This window comes from Solanum tuberosum, unplaced genomic scaffold, assembly GCF_000226075.1.
Source record: "Solanum tuberosum cultivar DM 1-3 516 R44 unplaced genomic scaffold, SolTub_3.0 scf00272, whole genome shotgun sequence".
In the NCBI taxonomy this organism is placed as follows: domain Eukaryota; kingdom Viridiplantae; phylum Streptophyta; class Magnoliopsida; order Solanales; family Solanaceae; genus Solanum; species Solanum tuberosum.
The window spans coordinates 306,621-325,113 of record NW_006239194.1 but is presented as its reverse complement, the minus strand read 5'-3'; the positions used below and the strand labels follow the sequence as shown (position 1 = coordinate 325,113).

The following is an 18,493-nucleotide window of genomic DNA, read 5'->3' as shown; positions in this document are numbered from 1 at the left end:
GAAAAGAAGATTAAGTTTTACTATCATAAAAGATTTGATTATAATCGAATTAAAATTATCCAATTTACTATTGCTTTCTTCTCATTACCAGGTGCATAGAAATTTGAGCCTTACCCAGTTTGACCTGATTTCAACGACGTTAATTTGAGCGTTAAATGTTGCCCTTTGGAATTTTTGACAAATTTTTACCCTTTTGGCTCCGAACTCCAATATACTCCCTCATGCTCATACACGACTTTGCCCTCCCCTATTCGGGCAGATTCTTCAACATCTACATAGTCGTATGCTATCTAAGGGTTATGGGGCTTCACGCAATATCCTAACTTTATAAGAATTTTCAACTTCATTTTTTGTACCAAACATTTTCTGTTTGCTCTAAAACACCCTTCTAATAACCCGTCAATTTGACACCCAGTCACCCCTTAACAATGAAGGTATGAACTCAATAACTCAATGCTATTACATAATCAATCAATCAATTTACAGTTCCATTCTAATACAAAAGAATTGATCTTGCAATGTGGCTAGCTTTCAAAGGACGTGTATTATGGCACAAAACTTTTGAACAGAACAATCATCTCAGTGGTATGAAAATGTATACATGTCAAGAACAACTGCAACCAGGTTGAAAGCATCGTCCATTCTGCCATGGTCGACCCCCAAAGAACTGCAATTACTTCTGTATTGGATAACTTTAATTTGACAGGCTTAAGTCTTCTCAATCTGAGCTCATGCCAAACTGTAGTTCGGGCAAGGGTCTTGGCATTTTATGACAATCGCTTAAATGTCTCGAGTTTTTAGCTCAAATGTATGGTTAAGGATGGGAAGCTTGTTCTGATCACTCGGATTGCTGAGACAAAGATCTTAAGACACATTGTAAAAGGAATCCCAGCAAAGTTTTCAGTCCGAGAAAGGTTGGGAGTCCATGCAAAGATGGACCAGTTTTCTCTGGTATTGTCCATAGTATTCACCAACTGCATGGACATCTTCACTTTCTGGGTTCAGTCCAGGCAAGTTAACCAACTTATCTGAAGATCTTAATTCATCATCCAAGCTAGATAGATATTCACTATGGATTTCCTGGCAAGCCAGTATAAACATGGCTGCTGTGTCTGGTTGTTGTGCCCCACGAAGAGAAGCTAACGCCTCAGGCAGTGCACCAGCAGCAACATACAAGATCAGTGCCCTGCATTGAGTTATTACTAATTAAGGGAACCATCTGTTTTCTGGAAAATACCATATGAAGAAAAGATGATACCTCCAAATGTTGTGTTCAGAATGAAGAACATGCTGAGCCCACCTCAGCAAAACCCTGTAGTACCGAAATTTTAAGTACGCCATTTTTGACAAGTATATTGTAAGCAAATCATAGTGGTCATAGAACTTCCATGTTCTCTTCTATCAGAGATAGGTACTAACCTTGCATAATCAGTTCCTTTAAGATGTGTTGCAGCTAATGTTGCAGCATCAGTCCAGCATCCAGCATCTTGTAACTGCCAAATAGATACAACATGAAATTAACCAACAAGTAGAGAAATATGAAATGTGGCATGTAACTGGAGTTGCAAAATCTGTGCAAGTCCATTTATAATGGCTAATGAAAGGAATAATTCTCAGAAAAATAGATTAGTAAGAGGAAGTAAAACTTGTAGCATGTAAGCAACTACAGAAGATGCCCTAGTTAGAGGACTACGAAGATGAAAACACGACCCAGCTATGGGTGCATTTGGTACAAACGAAAATATTTTCAGTGGAAAACGTTTTATGTGGAAAATGTTTTACCCTGGAAAAACATTTCCTGGATAATTTTCTGGTGTTTGGTAGGGTATAGGTGTAATTGTCACAGCTTAAACGTATAAAGTGTAAGATTTTGATGATAGTGTCTTGGTGATATCTTTGAGTATTACAGATTGATAATAATGTATTCAAATGAAAATTAACAAAAAGATCCAAAAGTGGTTAAAGCAAGTGATAAGGAGTAAAGGTTGGGATATTTGCAAAAGAGAATGATGTTTCCCAAAAGCAATGGAAAGTCATTATCCCGATTTTGGTGGAAACAACATTTCTTGAATAAAACATTTCCCACAAGGAAAAGGCAGTTTTGGCACATAAGTTTCTGCCTTTTTCTAAAAAAAAACTTCTCCATATTATTGGACTAACCGACTAAGTGCATTTGACCTTGAAATAGATTAGATACTTTGATCCTGATATGGACTGAATCCAATGCACTTTAATGTTTTCCAAGGGAAATTCTGGATTTGGAACTGTGTTGAATTCTTCACCTATAAATTCTTAAAGGAATGTAATCTGAAGACATGATGATAACTAGGGTGTCTCTCAAAGACATTGAACCTTCCTGAAGAGATCGGAACCCATGTTGATTGGACCCTCCAAAAATGCTGCCAGACCCGTGTCAGATCCTCCAAAAATAGATAGTTTTGGAGGATCCAACACACAATCAGCGTTATTTTTAAAGAGTCCAAGCAGCATAGATACAACCAGTAATTTCCAGGCACGCTACAGTTTCTATTCATCTAACTGCCTCCAATTTCACCATGATGGAGTGGATCGGACAAACAAATCAAGAACTGCACTTCCATTCTTTTTTTTGAACATTGGTAAAGTTGTATTCTTCAGCATTAAGGACATGCTGGCCACCTTCAAAAATTTACAGCCCTAACCAAAATTACAAGCTCCCTATTAATTTGCTGCACTTCCACTCTTATCAATAAATATCGCCTCCCTTCCAATCACTCAATAAGTGATTGTCTTGTGGAGTCAAAATGAGTTTTAAATTCATTATGCTATTCATCATCCCTTCACATTCCACCCATAACTTCATAGTCAGCGCCTTCCAATAGTTGACAGAAGACTGCAAGGACCTTAACAATGTTTCCTCGTCAAATATCCTCACAAAGGAGCTAATTAATTCAACACGCTCACCAAGATCAAAAGGAACTAAAAATTTCACACTACTAAAATCTCCAATGGGCAAAATCTCATTCAAGGCCATGCTTCAGCTTACTTCAGATAATGTGCAATTGTACCATTGACATTGTAAGTCTTGGTTCTTACACAACAACTCATCTTTATCCTCCTTATCACAATCACTACCAGCACCGTTCAGGGCAGCAAAATTTTTGCTCGCAATTCAATTGCAGGATTTGGGAAATTTTTCATCACTAGATAAAAATGAGGCTAGAAACATTGCTCCAGTCTATGAGATGGTAAAATACCATATTTGACCTTGAAGTAGCGCAATGGAACCAGCATTTTCATTAATACGGATTACTGTCAGTTGACTTCCGTCAGTTTAAGGACCAAATTTGAACCTTTAGTTTAATTAAAGGTTATATGTGCTTGGTTTAATATGATAGGGACAAAAATACTAATACTACAATAACTCAGGAAAAACCTTACTAGTGTCCTCCTTTCCCACTGGAAACTGATTTTCTGAAAAAAGAAGTCCACCATACCAAGCACAATTTATACACATCACATCATTCTTCACTCGCTTTTAGAAGATCAATAATGATTTAACATGGTGGAAAAAGATGCCCCGACCTATACATACATACATATATACAATATATGTGTATATTTCATACATATATCATTTATCAAGCTAGTCACAATTTTCAACATGCAGAAATCAGCCTGAGAACATAGAACCAGACAAGAACAGTGAATGGTTCCACCAAGTAGGAAAGATAAGTGAATAGATCAAGATGCTATAAGATTTAATCATGCATCAAGCTCAATCTGCAATAAGTACACTGCAGATAGTCGATAAATCTAGCCCATTAAAGTTCAATAAAATGAAGGCATGTAACTTTAGCATCAATCAATTTATGTTCAATGCATCAAGATCATTAACAAATGAGAAAACATATGGAGAACATTACCTGAGAACAAGCTTCTTGATGCCTGCCAACGGCACAAAGAAGATGTGTTCCAGACAAGGACCGGTCTGTTCTAACCATATTGGCAGCAACAACCTACACAAGCATCACAACAAGTGACTTAACAAAGACACCAACACAAAGAAAGAGAAGGCATTTATCTGGAAAAGATAAAATGAAACATTGAAACGAAGAAGCACCTTCACAGCCAGCTCAAGTAAAGACGTCGATACAGCTGAAGAAAGGGCAACAGCACGCAATGCATTTGCAGAGAAATATGAGCTCTCTGGAGGCGTGGAGAGCAGTAAGCTAACTGCAGCTTCTAGGTTTCCAATTGAAACTAATCTGGTAATCAGAAACAAAGCTATCTTATTCAACAATTCAAGGTCAAATGACAGTCACCTAATGAAATGCATGTGAAGGCCAGAAATTAATTTTCATATGATGAAAACCCTAATTCTTGATTCCTTTATATGTTTTTTTTTTTTTTTATGAAAATAATTCCTTTATATGTTCTGTTGTTCCTAAAGAAAGCAATAAATGATATTGGTTCTGTTACGTCACTAGTTTCAGGGACTGGTGAGATTTCCAGGAATATTTGCAATAACAGACTCGTGATTCTGTTTCTTCTTTAATAAATGTAACTCTCAAGCATTTCAAAAGCATCTGCATTCAGTCCAACCACTAGGGGCGCATCAGGAGATATCACACACACACACACCTTCTCATTTTGGCAATGTGAGCTCCTCCATGTAGACACTCAACAATGCAAATATTTCAGAAGAGCAAATAAAAGCAAGATGGGATTCATCATTCAATCACTAATTTGTTGAAGCTTATGACAGTATGCATCAGTAGTATTCTGGACTTCATCACTTGGATGGTAATGCTAATGACCAGGTTCTATCTCTCTCATTCTCTTTCCTTCATGTTCTGGTTATTATTTCTGAAACCTATCTTGTTGATCTATCTTACTAGTTTCTTCTTTCTTCTTGTTCTCTGCTTCTCTGCCTAGTTACAGATTACTTCTTGTTGTTTTGCCTTAAGTTTCAGTTATCTCTTTGCTGTGATCTACCATTTCTCGGCCTCTAGTTCTTGCCTCTTTTTTTTTCTTCTGATTTTGGTGTAGTTTCTTGACTGTTAGTTTCAGATTATTTCCTGCCTTGACAATTAACAAAGCTAAATATTCTCATGTTCACTACTTACAGATTGGAGGATATACAAGTTTCAAACTAAACTAGGCCAACCCTGTCAACCTCATTGACCAACAATCTTGGTGTGTTGGCATAAGCAGATATAAATAGACCAGTTATATAGAGGACACTCACTCATGTACACGGTTTTGAATTGCCTCTTCTCCTTCCAGCTTTTCATGCCAAGGAATCTGCTCATTAGCACGCCCCCACAACTCTTCTTGTTCAAAGGCCATCAGCTGAAGTTGACCATTTCCCTGCCGGAGAGAAGCCATAAGATCAACAGATATCCTGGGAATAGAATTAAAGGCACCTAATTCCTTTCTTCTTCTTCTATTTTTTTGTTTTTGGCAAGCCACTAAAGGCACCTAACTTAGAAGGTGAAAAACCATTCCAGAGAAATTGGTGAGCAGACACACAGTTAAGAGGTCAAACTATGAGCAGATTATCTGTTTCATGAACACTCAGCAGAATTTATTTGATAATACTAACCAAAGAATTATTTTTCCCCGTTTCGGTGCCCGACTTTCCCTTTGATGATATCCTATTTAACATAGATACTTCATCAAGTTCTGACGTGGAAGCTGATTGAGGGACTCTTGCTGGAGACTTGTTAGTCAATCTTTTCATCCAGTAGTTTAGAGCTCGCGGTAATTGCAGCCAGAAAAGAGCTTCCATGGGTTCCCCAAATATAGCAGCAGCAAAGGCAAACCTTACTGCAGAACCTTTATCCACTAGACCAGCATAGAGTCTAACCATCTCATCATTAAGTATGCACCCTTGAGTAACAGACGTAGAAACATGTCAAATACTTCACCAAGTGTACTGTCTTTTATGCAAAGTTTAAGTGTAAATGCTGCTAGATAATATATCCTACAACATAATATAATATTACACTAAAATAATACCTTCTCTACGATAAGGCTCCAGTACTTTGAGAAGCATCTCAGGCACTACAGAATCGCCAATGCGGGGTGATTCAATCATGTGGTTACGAAGATCTCCAGATGTTGGAGTTCCAGGAACTTGGTGGTTCGTGTCATCTGTGGTTGTACTCCATGTATTAAACCATGATGGCTTCACACCTAACTGTAAGATTGTACGTAATGCCTGCAATAACCAGAAAAAAAAACGAAGAGGTAACAAAATATTTATTTCCAACTTCGATATGAAAATTGTTTACCAAAAATAAAGCCACAGGATTTTTTTTGAGAGAAGGGTAACTTTGTATTCACACCAAAAAATTCATCATACAAAAAATGATGAATTGGAAACTTACATCCCACCCATGGGTATACTTTACAAGTTTCCTATAAAATCAACTAAATCTACTTTATCCCCTACAAGATTCTGTTTACACCAAAAAAACAAAAGGCTTATACAATTCATTCCAACCTTCTGTAAGTTAGTCTTTTGTCCCTCAAAACTTCTTAAATTTCTTTCTTTCCAGAGGGTCCACCATATGCAAGCAGGGATAGTTCTCCACCAGTGTTCATTTCTTCCTCTGTTCCCAATACCTTTCCAGCTATTTAGTGGTTCCTTTGTTGTGCTAGGCATCACCCATTTAACTCCCAACAGAACCAAAAACATGTTCCATAGGCTCAACGCTGCTTACAATGAAGGAAAAGATGGTCATTGACTTCTGCTTCCTGTTCACACATGACACATCTTGAACAAAATTGCCATCCCCTTTTCTGTAAGGCCTCATGTGTTAAACAAGCCTTTCTACAAACCAACCAACAAAAACAAGCTACCTTTGGGGGGCATTTGGTCTTCCAGATTAACTTCCAAAGCCAAATGTCTATCATTGACTGCCTTGTGTTAAGATTCCAGTAACGTGATTTCACTGTGAACACACTCTTGTTATGTAATTTCCATCTAGGTTTGTCAGGCCTCATAAATAAAGCCACAGGATTTGTTGCATGCCAACGAAAGAACTGACAATTGTAATAATTTAATAACCTCAAACCAAAAAGTTAATTTTGATTGGACTTTGAGCCTGACAACCCTAAGAGCTAGCTTTTCAAGTGAGGGTTCTCCTAGAACATACCAGTAAAAAACTGCTCATTCCCTCAATTAGTATAGGAAACCAATAGCCGGGGCACGCGAAGACTGGAGTTCCAGCCAACATTAGATAACACAACAATAGGGATCAGTCTGGCTATGATACATTGATAAGAAAAATGGACCTTTGTCCTAACTCGACTTCACAAGCTAGCTATGAGGTCAGAAATCTCCAAGACCATATAAGGAGGCAACAACGGATCCCATCAACAAATTTGAGACACTTGACAGATTTAAATATTCTTCTCAATAAAGCAATCCTATCTATGTTAGTTTAGCATGCTTTGTGGAGAAAAGGAAAAGCAAAGTTACCAGGGCATGTGGTGTGGGTAGTAATATGGGAGAACACAAAGGCACTGGTCGAAATCTTTCTTTGACTGGTCGAGCTTGTGGACCATGGACCATTTTATTGTCACTCCTGCATAAGCAAAAAAAAAAAAACAGTTTTACAAAGATACGCAAGTCAGAAACCAGGAACTCTGAAAAATAAATCCATCTAGAATAGACAAAGGGTTGAATTATAACAAGTGAGATAATTTTTGGGTTATTGGAGAAGGTAAGAAATTGCATCAAGTTAAAGTATTTCAAATTTCTACTGCAAACATCATATTTCTGCCTCCAAGGGTATAAATTGCTCAATATCAGACACAACCGCAGCAGTCACTTAAGTTGTTCTCCCTATGTGTTATACGGGGACTAGCATTCCTTAGTTTTCAAGGCTAATGCGGGGAGCTTTAACAGTTTCTGGAAGCTTATTACAGTGTCAGGATTCTCTAAAATGTAGCAGGTAATGATAAGTCAAATTAAAGCCAATTTCCCTCAAAAAAGTGTGTGAAAGAGAGACAATCAGAATACCAAATAATTAAAATTAAACTTATTGAAAAGGACCAGTAATAAAACGAATTGAAACAGCATCACATAGCAAAATAACCAATCAAATCATGATAAACTTGTCCCAACTCCTAAGCACGAATGCAAACTTATGGAAAAAGAAGCAGAAACCAAGATAAAGGATTCTTCTGGCAACTCCAGACAAGCATTTACTTTCTTTCTTTTTATGAAGGCTCCAGGTGAGTGTTACTTCATCTGTAACTACGCATCTAGGAGCAGGACAAGAAATTTGATTAACCTACAGAGCAATTATTCAGACAAGCATTTACTTTCTTTCTTTTTATGAAGGCTCCAGATGAGTATTACTTTATCTGTAACTACGCATCTAGGAGCAGGACAAGAAATCTCATTAACCTACAGAGCAATTATTCCAGAATCTAGAGCACACAAGCTGCTTCCTACCCCATCAGATTTGTACATTTCAATTGTTACTGAATTTTTATTTTATAACCTGGGAGAACAGATAAAACAGATAATGAAACAGAATAGTAAGCTTGTTGGGACATACATATTGACTTCAACAAGGCGAAAGCTGCTATCAGCTCCAGCAATACATAGCACCAGTGGATCATTCTTATCTGATCGCAAAGGCAACCAATCGAGCTCCAACACAAGAGTTCCAGGAAATTGAGGTTGTAAAACTGAATTGGCTAATGGATCAGGTGAGTCCTGCAAATGAGAAATGTAATATAGTTTAGAAGCAATTAGAACTGTGTGCCAGACTTTTACATAACCTTTGAACAGCTAATTATTGAGACTTCAGGCGAAACCCATGCAAAGAACTTGAGGGAAGGGTAATAGGAAGTTCAGCTATTCAAGTATTATGGATCTAAATAAGATAAGACTACAAATAAGGAATCACCCTTTGCTTTGGTTATAGTATTATGTGTTGTTTCTATTGTTCTCTTCTCCATTATGTTCAGGTCTGTTTCACTTTTGAATCTCCCTTTTCATACTTGATTTTATTATTCTTTACTTGAGCCAAGGGTCTATTAGAAAGACAGAAACAGCCTCTCTACTTTCACAAGGTAGGGGTAAGGGCGTAAGGCTGCGTACACACCACCCTCCCTAGACCCCACTTGTGGAATTACACTGGGTATGTTGTTGTACAGATAAGGAATCACTCTACGAAATGAAGCAGTAATGGGATTCTGATACTACTGGAAATATATTCTCTCTTTTTTTTTGACAAAGGTAAAGAGCTGGAAATATATTCTCTTAATCAACAGCAAAACTATAGATAATCTGTATTTCTAAGATAGGGAAAACTATACAAATTTTCAGGTATGTCGACTTCCATAGAGAAGGAGGAAACAAATGCACTCAGAATATTGAGGCACATGCAAAGAAATCAACAAGGGGAATTTCTCGCTTACCAGATCAAATACCGAGAATGTGTTATCATAAAACAGAATGGCAATACGCCCACGACTACGATCTCCAGGAACAACTGGTGAGAACTTGATTCTACGGATGCCTTCCCTATGGGTGTTAAATGAGGACGACTGTCCAGTAGTAACATCCCACCAGCGAATGTTTCCTGACCTGTCGCCCATAACCTACAGAACGGATGCATTATTGCCAACCTTGTTAACAGATAAGCAATCAGACAGAAAATGACACTTCGATGTAAAAAGAACACACGGCATACCACATGAGGCAGACGATAGGCCATTGCCGTCACCAATCCCTCAGATGAAACAAATGAAGATGAAGGCCACTTAGGTCTAGAAAAATGACAACGTTATGTGAGGTACAATTGTACAGCTGATGGCAGAACAAAGACATTGAAAGAGGTAAGCAGATTCAAAGGTAAGGTAATCTGATTTTCGCTCTCACCCAGGCTACACTTTAAGGAAGGTGAAAAAAAATGTGACCTACACTTCTTTTTCTGAAACTGGTAACTTTGTATATTCCTCAAAAGTGACCTACACTTCTATTTTAGATTGTCCCAGAAACTTGGCATCTTTACTTACCATTGAACCTAACAAAAACCGATAATACAGAATTTTTCTTTTCTTATTAATAAATTTTCTTTCTTGCTTGATGATACACAATGACACATAAAAGAGACCACCAATAATCTGATAACTTGCACTCTCTGCAACACATACCTCATAACAAAATAACAGAAACTTGCAATACAATTGAACAAATGTTATGAAGTCCTTATTTTTGTTACCAAGTCATAAATAAAGCTACAAACCGGAGCTCAGAACTCAAGGAAAAGCAAAGGTTCACCAAAAGTATTTAATCAATTACATTGATTGCTAGTAGGCCACAGGGATACACATTTAAATTCTTGTTATATAATCAGCTTGTTCCCAGCATATAGGCCAGGATCAGAATTGTCCATTTAGCAGCTGACTGCTTGTAGCTTAAGCAGATTACAAAGACTCGGCATTATTTGATCCACAAAGAACCTTTGCAGTATTTAAAAATTGAAATATAAAAAGATATAATTAGTTTCTGCCCAACTTGAAAGACAAATAATGCATTCATACAGAGAGAGAGAGAGAGAAAGGACAGAGGAAACTAATCTAAAGGTCAGCCCTTTGCCAAATCCATATTGCTTCATAATACTGATTCAATCGTTAAACCAAAATATTCACTTTTTGATAAAGGATCACTATACCTTCTCATTATCTGCCAGGCTATAACAATAAAAAGTCAATTGCTCTTCCATAGCTTTGACCATGCATTCAAACACTCCCTACCACCCCCGAAATTTGATTGGATATAATATTCCTTGGTAAAATGAAATCAGAAGGGAAATATTTGTAACTAATTCTACAAGACCATAGGAAAAATATCAACTTAGACAGTTATCCCACCAAATGCTAACTGATTGACTATCGTTGTTTTATAAACATTAGAAGAAAATACCTGAAGTCACGGATCCTTCGACCATGAACCTCAAAAACTCCAAGTGCACCATTGACTAGTGCAAAAGAGAAACTTTCTGAAAATTCATCTTGAGATCCATCTGTCCCAGCTCCTTCTGCAGTCAAAATTTACTCCATAAGTATTAGCATTCACAAAAAACAACAGTCATAGAAGACATCATTTTGTAAGGAAATATGTACTCAAGTAATGCGTGAAAAATCAAGTAAACTGAGCTCACTAGCATCTGCTGCTGCAACTGCTTCTTTTGTTGGGGAGGATGTCTCTGTTGACGCTATGGCAGGACGATCTTTAGGCAATGGCCGTGGTACTGTTGGAAGAGTCCATTCTAGCACAGTGAATGGGAGAGCTAGTGATCTAAGCTGCATTGAAAAATATAATACAATAAAAGTTGGAAAGTAAAGAATAAATAATGCAATGGCAGATTAACGCCAACCAGGCAGACAAAAAGATGTTATTTTCTAACTATACATCAATATACTTGTGAGAGAACATCCTAAAATAATCAAGGAACCATCAGCAAGCGGGATTAACTTAGTCAGCTTTTTCAGGAGTACTGGTGACACTAGGGTAGCTACAAGCATATGGTCATCATTTCCACAAGGTAGTTCACAATCCAGTTAGATCCAATTCAATATGTTGAATAAGTCTTTACAAGTACCTTGACGTGTTCAGATACAGAAACAGCACATGACTGAACAAGGGACTGACACAGAATTGCATGGTAAGCAAATCCTAAATAGCAAAGCGTTCATATTCCACGTTTCAAAACCTGATACAAACGCTGTGTTTTTTCCAAGGGAGCATCTTTTCAAAAGCCTAACTGCCTAAGTGTGAAGAAGGTTTGCAGCATGAAGTGAGAGAAACTGATCTTTTCATAGCTAATCTGGATATTAGATTCCTAAAGCTTTTCTTTTCTTTCTTTTTTTTGATGACCATGGTCTTCAAACAGGGGGTATTGATGCAAGGTTGGAGGCTTAAGATAGGGAATTAGAAGTTAATTAGAAGTCAATTCAGTTAGGAGCTGATGTGTCACAAAATCGGTTAGGCAGTTAGCACTTTCAGGAAAACAGTTAACACTGTTCATGTGTCACAAAGTTGGTTAGAAACTATCATCTATGTAGATGAAATTCTCAATTGTATAAATACAGTACTTGATGTACATTGCTATTCGTTCATGAATAATATCATACTCTTATCTCTCTCTTCTACAATTCTATATCTCTGTTAGCTATAATTCTCGGAATTACTCATTCCTAAAGCTTTTCTTTGTCACTACTCGCTAATTTATTGAAAATTTGGAGTGAACTACAACATACCCATTGCAATCCTACAAGTGGGTCTGGGGAGGGTGGTGTGTACACAATCTTACCCCACTACTTTGTGAAGGTAGAGAGCTTGTTTCCAATAGACCCTCGGCTGAAATAAAAACTAGGTATGAAAGAAAATACAGTAGTAAAGAAGTCATGCAAAAACTAATGGGGAAAAAAACAATAGCAAAAATCAATAAAAGGATAACCAAAGCAAGGGAAATAACAAGTAATAATAAAATCGAAGAATAAGATAGTAGGAGAGTAATAATAATAATATTGATAAGGAAAACTAGACAACAATCGAATACCTACTAGCTTTCTACCCTAATCTTCGTCCTTCATATCTTCCAATCTAGGGTCATATCCTTTGTATGTTGCAGGTGTGTCATATCACTCATATCCTATCTAATCACCTCTTCACAATACTCCATTGTTGGACTCAACACCCCCTCCGCATGCCCATAATTGGAAATTTGGAGCGTAGATAATATAAGATGAGGCCAACATCGGGTGAAATAAGACTTGGGTGGACATGGCTCTGATACCATGTTGAAATGTGTGATCATCTCATCTAAAAGCTTAAGCTTTTATAGAGAACACACTTTTATATTCTTAATTATATTCTCAACGACTATACCAAAATATAAGATGGTTGATCATTCTGGTAGAATTGGTCAGAAGATTATACAATCACCCATGAAGTCCTACATACTAAAATCAACCAAGATCCTAAAAGATTCTTTATTGATAGAATCTTAGAAAAACAACTCATATCTTAATCTAGAAAGACGTTCTTTGAGCAACAAGTAAAGTTTTGACATGCAAGAACTTCACAGTTCTCATAGAAAAGAGGATGGAAAACAAACACATATTTCTTTTCCTTTTATCCGTTAAGGGTGGGGAAGTAACTATCATCCAAAGTTGTGGCTTTGTCAACAACAACAACAACAACATGCCCAGTGAAATCCCACTAGGTGGGGTCTGGGGAGGGTAAAGTGTACGCAGACCTTGCCACTACCTCGTGGAGGTAGAGAGGCTGTTTCCGGGAGACCCTCAGCTCAAGAACAACAAATCTAAATGACATGAGAGATATATATAAAACATAACAGCCAATACAAAAGAGAGCGTATAATCAACAGATGAGACAATAACAACAAGAAAGTAATGCGATGCGTGAAACACAGTAAACAACAAAAGGCTAGGTCTACTCCAAACGCTAACAACCCATACCTTTGCAAGGGAAGACAACACGCTAACCCTACTAACCTTCAACCTTAATACGCGACCTCCACTCCTTCCTATCTAGAGTCATGTCCTCGGGTAATGTGAAGCATAGCCAAGTCTTGTCTAATCACCTCCTCCCAATACTTCTTGGGCCTACCTCTACCCCTCCGCGTACCCTCTACCACCATCACCTCGCACCTCCTCACTGGGGCGTCTGCGCTCCGCCTTTGTACATGTCCAAACCATCTCAGTCTCGCTTCCCTCAACTTGTCCACCACAGAGGCCAAGTTGTGGCTTTGTCGTCAATGAAATAAGTGAAAACCTTGCAGAACAGTTCAACTCCCAGCAAAGACAAAAGACCAAAAAAAAAAAACTAAGTGATCTATTCCCATCTGCCTAGGCCTTGTGGCAGCATTACATACATGTGTGTTGTGGGTTGGTAACAAGTACTTGAATGAATAGCTGAGGTGCACTTTTACTAACCGGATACCATTGTTATAAAAGAAAAGGGTAGGGAAGTAACTGTGTTCGCTATGAGCAACTTCAGAGCACTTAGAATCCACAGTTTAATAAAATATTACGCCTTAATCTCATTAATTGGGTCAACTTACAATCCACGATACCTTCATTTTTTGAAATGGATCCACAATACTTTCATTAATTTCAAAAATGCTATCTCAAGATCCAAACATTAATTGAAACAACCTGAAACCACATTTTTCTCAACATGAATCATGGCGAGAATAAGAGAAAGAACATATTTACCATGATTGGTGTCTTAGTCATAGCCCAAACTTCTACTGGTGCATCACGAAACAAAATCAATAGGTACCTACATGACAGACCATTTTTAGGCTTAAAAGATTAGGGAACATCAAAGACTTTTATCAGCTCAATGAGAGATGATAAAAAGGACATAGTATAAGATGTGGAATAAAGAGAACACACATGGTGAGTAAATCCACATTTTTTGGAACAAATCATTAGCTAGAAGCAATCACTTAAATCACAGTTATGTAGAAAGCAAAGAGAAAATCAATACCCATTCGGTTTATAATCTAAATAGTCCCAAAGAGTTTCCTTAGAATTCCCTTTCCCAAGCAATTATGCTGCGCTTAAAATATTACATGTGTTATCAATGATCTAAATGGGTTAAGGAATGGAAGAGGAGGGTCAGTCATTGGGCAAGCCTGGAAAACAACCTCCCGAACTCCCCACTCCAATTTTTTTCTTTATAAACAATGCAAAGGAATTACCAATAGAAAAAACAATGTAGAGGAAGTAATACATGGGCACAAAGCTGTAATTCAACTAGAAGTTTCAAAAACACAAAAAAAGAATGAGCTTGTATTAAAACAATTTGAAGTGCATCAGCAATGGAGAACAGGAGGAAGAGACTTGACTTATTTGTCTCTCTACATTTCTTTTTTCAGAAAATGTTTTTTATTTTATTAATTAAGAAAAACTTGTTTCCATGTTTCACAAGTCAATAACAGTAATGTCTTTAAATTCATGGGCTGCCAGGGACATCCTTGATATACTGAGATCCCATGACACGTAAAATGGGTGCCACATTATCTTTTCTACTGTCAAAAGAATGTTCACAATAATGAACAGTCCATATAAATCTGAACTCAAAATTCATGAAAATGCTCTGGAGCTTGGCCAAATGAAATTTTGAAGATTTCCCATTCCCTAGCACATACATGCCTCTTATAATGAAATAGTACAATACTACATCCTTCAGCAAAGCTTAACTACTCCTGGTCATATAGAGTAAAGATCTCGCTAACACTATTGAGTCAAGAAGAACAAAAGCATTTCATCTTTTATTGCACACAATATTGACAAGTTGACAAATGCACCTGCCAGAAGATGAAGCCCTTAAAGCTCTAATAGGTGCTCGCTCTGGTTTCTGCAGAACTCGAAATGGTCGATTGAGTCCACTCCGAAGACATGTCACAACGAGCCTATTGATGTAGCCACCTGCTTTTTCTGTACCCTGAAGTCCAAAATGAAGATTCTGTGTGAGACCAGTCCTTTTTTTATTGAAACTAGTGAATATGCCTATACTTCACATGGTTGCAAAAGATTTCTTTAATTAATGAAATGATCCTTTTAAATACTCAAATCTTAATCTAACTAAAAAAGAACAAGGTTTTTCCAAAAATAAAAATAATTTTAATTTTTCTTCGAAAGACAATATAAACATACAAGTTCAAAACTTAAACACAACAGTAATTTGCATAACTTAAACTTTCAAAGAGAAAAGGTTTGAAAACATAACAGTCAAGTCAAAACATAACCTTAAGTGAAAATAAAATGAAGTAGCCACAACATCACAGCAACAAAATCCAAAAGCAGAAGTGTTGAAACAGCTCTTGCATTCAAAGAGAAAAGGTTTTCCCAACAATTTAACTACAAAGAAAATTAGCCCATAAAATATTACATTGCAAAATTTTAGCAATTTTAATAAGTAGATATCAATATCAGCCTTAATTTCAACCAAAAAATACATATTGTAAATTCATGTGTTTAACATTTGCCTTGGAAATTCCTTTCAAGAAAATCCAAGGAACAACTTGACAAATTTAAAAGAGCATTCTTCACATTTTAATACAACAAAATTTAAACAATTTAAAAGGCAAAAAAGACTCTTAGGTCAGCTCTGTATAAAATTAACCTATACAGTTGTTGTTTTTTTATAATCGTGGTGTCCGGACCAGCTCTCGTGCACCTCGACTAATTCCACGGGATACCCAGCCACCTCTCACCAACAACTACCAGGTAACTCTGTCCACTAAGGCTAGGACAGACGAGAAGAATCACCTAGTGCTTTTGTCTCCGTTGGGATTAGATCCTGAGACCTCATGGCTCTCAATCACTTCATTGACCACTAGGCCACACCCTTGGGTGCAACCTATACAGTTTCTTAGTAGCACTTTTGAAACAAGTGTAGATGCATAATTTTTACCCTTTTATTCCCTACTCAATTGTATACATTTGAAGTATTCAAGTAGTTCCTTTTAAGATCTTCAGTTGTCAAATTCAAACTAGTTGATTACTAATTTGTATCCCTCTTCTCCTTTTTCTTTTTTTTAATTTTACTTTTGGCTTTTCTTTTTCTCCTTCTTTCTTTCTTTGTTTTCTTCATCTTCCCTACACATTTTTCGCCTTTCTTCTGCAAAGAGTTTGTCTCCTACCATTTTAAGTTATTTTCTATATTTCTTCCCCAATTATCTCTCAAACACATCAGTAAATATTTTCTTTTCTTTCCTCAAAAAAAAAATTCTTTTCTCAAGTTTTCAACAAAATCCCTACATTTGATTCTTACGCCTAATAACTTTTCACACCAGTACACATTAATATGAAAATTTATTTCGTTACCTAAAGTAAGAACCATAAATAGGAGAAAAGAAACCCCAAGGGTGTGGAATGAAGTGGGTTGAAAATCATGAGGTCTCAGATTCAATTCCCTGCAAAAGGAAAAAAACTAGGTGATTTCTTCTCATTTGTCTAAGCCTTGGTGGATAGAGTCACCTAGATCATGAGTTGGTGGAAGGCAGCAGGTGCCTCATGGAATTAATCAAGGTGCACGCAAGCTGGCTAGAATGATTATCAAAAATAAATAGGAGAAGAGGAATGAACAAAGACATATAATTGAAAGAAAAAGAAAGGCATAATCTGGAAGAGTAGATATATAAGAATCTTGGCTGCAGAGAGAAGCCATATCACCTGACTATTAAATGGGAAGGGGAAATGGGGGAAAATCTGAGAAAATAAATAAATAGAATCATGTCTTAGGAGGTGCCGTAATGCCTCTCTATAGACTATGATTATATAGATTATAGATGTTACTTGTGATGATAGTCTATATGCAAGGGAAAAAAAATATACAATGGAAGATTCCTCGGTGATAGAAATCTAAACAGACACTCAACAGGTAGAGAAGATGCCAACATTATGTTTCTCCTTGGAAATAGTGAATTTTTTGCTGTTTATATTTGTCACCTGTGAGTACGAGAAAGAAACCAGCCGGGAATTCCCAAGCCACCTTAATCCCCTGACAACACTGTTATGGACTGCAAAGCTAACGCTGACAGCGTTGGCAGAGACATCAATCACGTCTATTGTACCGCTTTGAGTTCCCACAGCAACAAGCGGAACAGCGACAGCTGGAGAGTTTCCTCCACCTTCATAATTGTAAGCTATTTAGTGGCAAAACCAGCACAACCTCATCCGAAATCTTGATAAATTTTGTATAATACAAAAAGAGTAGCAGTCCACAAATATACTTACGTCCCAAAGTAGCAGTCAAAGAAGGAGAAGGTACAGCCAACATAGTCACCGCTGAAGAAAGAAGATGAAGCTGCCCAACTAGACTAATCTACAATCAAAAAAATAACCTCAGTGATGGGGGGGAAATCTTAAAATTCTACGACAAAAGAAGACATTATTTTATTAGTGATCATTTATTTAAAATCCCATGATGATACGCTTCCATTTTTTTCCTGTCAGCCAATGAAAGGAGGCCCTCCATGCCAGTAAGAATGACCAGAATGAATATTTTCTCCACTATTAATGCAGGTATATCTCAAAAAGGCATACCTTGCAAAACTATCACTAACCATAAAAGAACAGGAAATAGAACCAACTCTTTTTGTTGGGCACAGAAGCCCTATAAAAAGCTCACACAACTCAACTAACTGAGGACACCAAGTCTTGACTTGTATATTACTTTGTACATAACTATAAATAGGCTGAATAGGTCGCTTCATTTTAATCCTAGTATGCAACCAATAAGTCCAATATATTTACCCGTATGTTCACTGCACCAATTCATGAAAACATATTTGGAGGACGTCCAAGTACAACCTTTAGCGACATTCTGCCTAATCTATATAATAACCAGTAACAAGAGAGTGTTGTAAGGTAAAAACAGAGAAAGTAAAACTACATTCCTTTTATGTTATTATCAATATTTAATCTCTGTGTGTGTTCA

General features: G+C 37.0%; 1 protein-coding gene across 1 annotated transcript in view; it reads right to left on the bottom strand.

The window, feature by feature from the left end:
- Positions 1-435: 435 nt before the first annotated feature.
- LOC102581794 (WD repeat-containing protein 11) overlaps positions 436-18,493 on the bottom strand; it is a 22,801-nt gene continuing 4,743 nt past the window's right edge. The window contains exons 3-20 of the mRNA XM_006358228.2: positions 17,791-17,878; positions 17,503-17,684; positions 15,357-15,493; positions 14,257-14,323; positions 11,175-11,316; positions 10,937-11,051; positions 9,702-9,777; positions 9,427-9,609; positions 8,559-8,719; positions 7,472-7,577; positions 6,004-6,205; positions 5,588-5,874; positions 5,231-5,352; positions 4,103-4,247; positions 3,906-3,998; positions 1,420-1,493; positions 1,259-1,312; positions 436-1,186 (exon numbers count right to left, since the gene is read on the bottom strand). Of these exons, the coding sequence (XP_006358290.1) occupies positions 901-1,186; positions 1,259-1,312; positions 1,420-1,493; positions 3,906-3,998; positions 4,103-4,247; positions 5,231-5,352; positions 5,588-5,874; positions 6,004-6,205; positions 7,472-7,577; positions 8,559-8,719; positions 9,427-9,609; positions 9,702-9,777; positions 10,937-11,051; positions 11,175-11,316; positions 14,257-14,323; positions 15,357-15,493; positions 17,503-17,684; positions 17,791-17,878 (2,520 nt within the window). The 3' untranslated portion in view covers positions 436-900. The remainder of the gene's footprint in view (positions 1,187-1,258; positions 1,313-1,419; positions 1,494-3,905; positions 3,999-4,102; positions 4,248-5,230; positions 5,353-5,587; positions 5,875-6,003; positions 6,206-7,471; positions 7,578-8,558; positions 8,720-9,426; positions 9,610-9,701; positions 9,778-10,936; positions 11,052-11,174; positions 11,317-14,256; positions 14,324-15,356; positions 15,494-17,502; positions 17,685-17,790; positions 17,879-18,493) is intronic.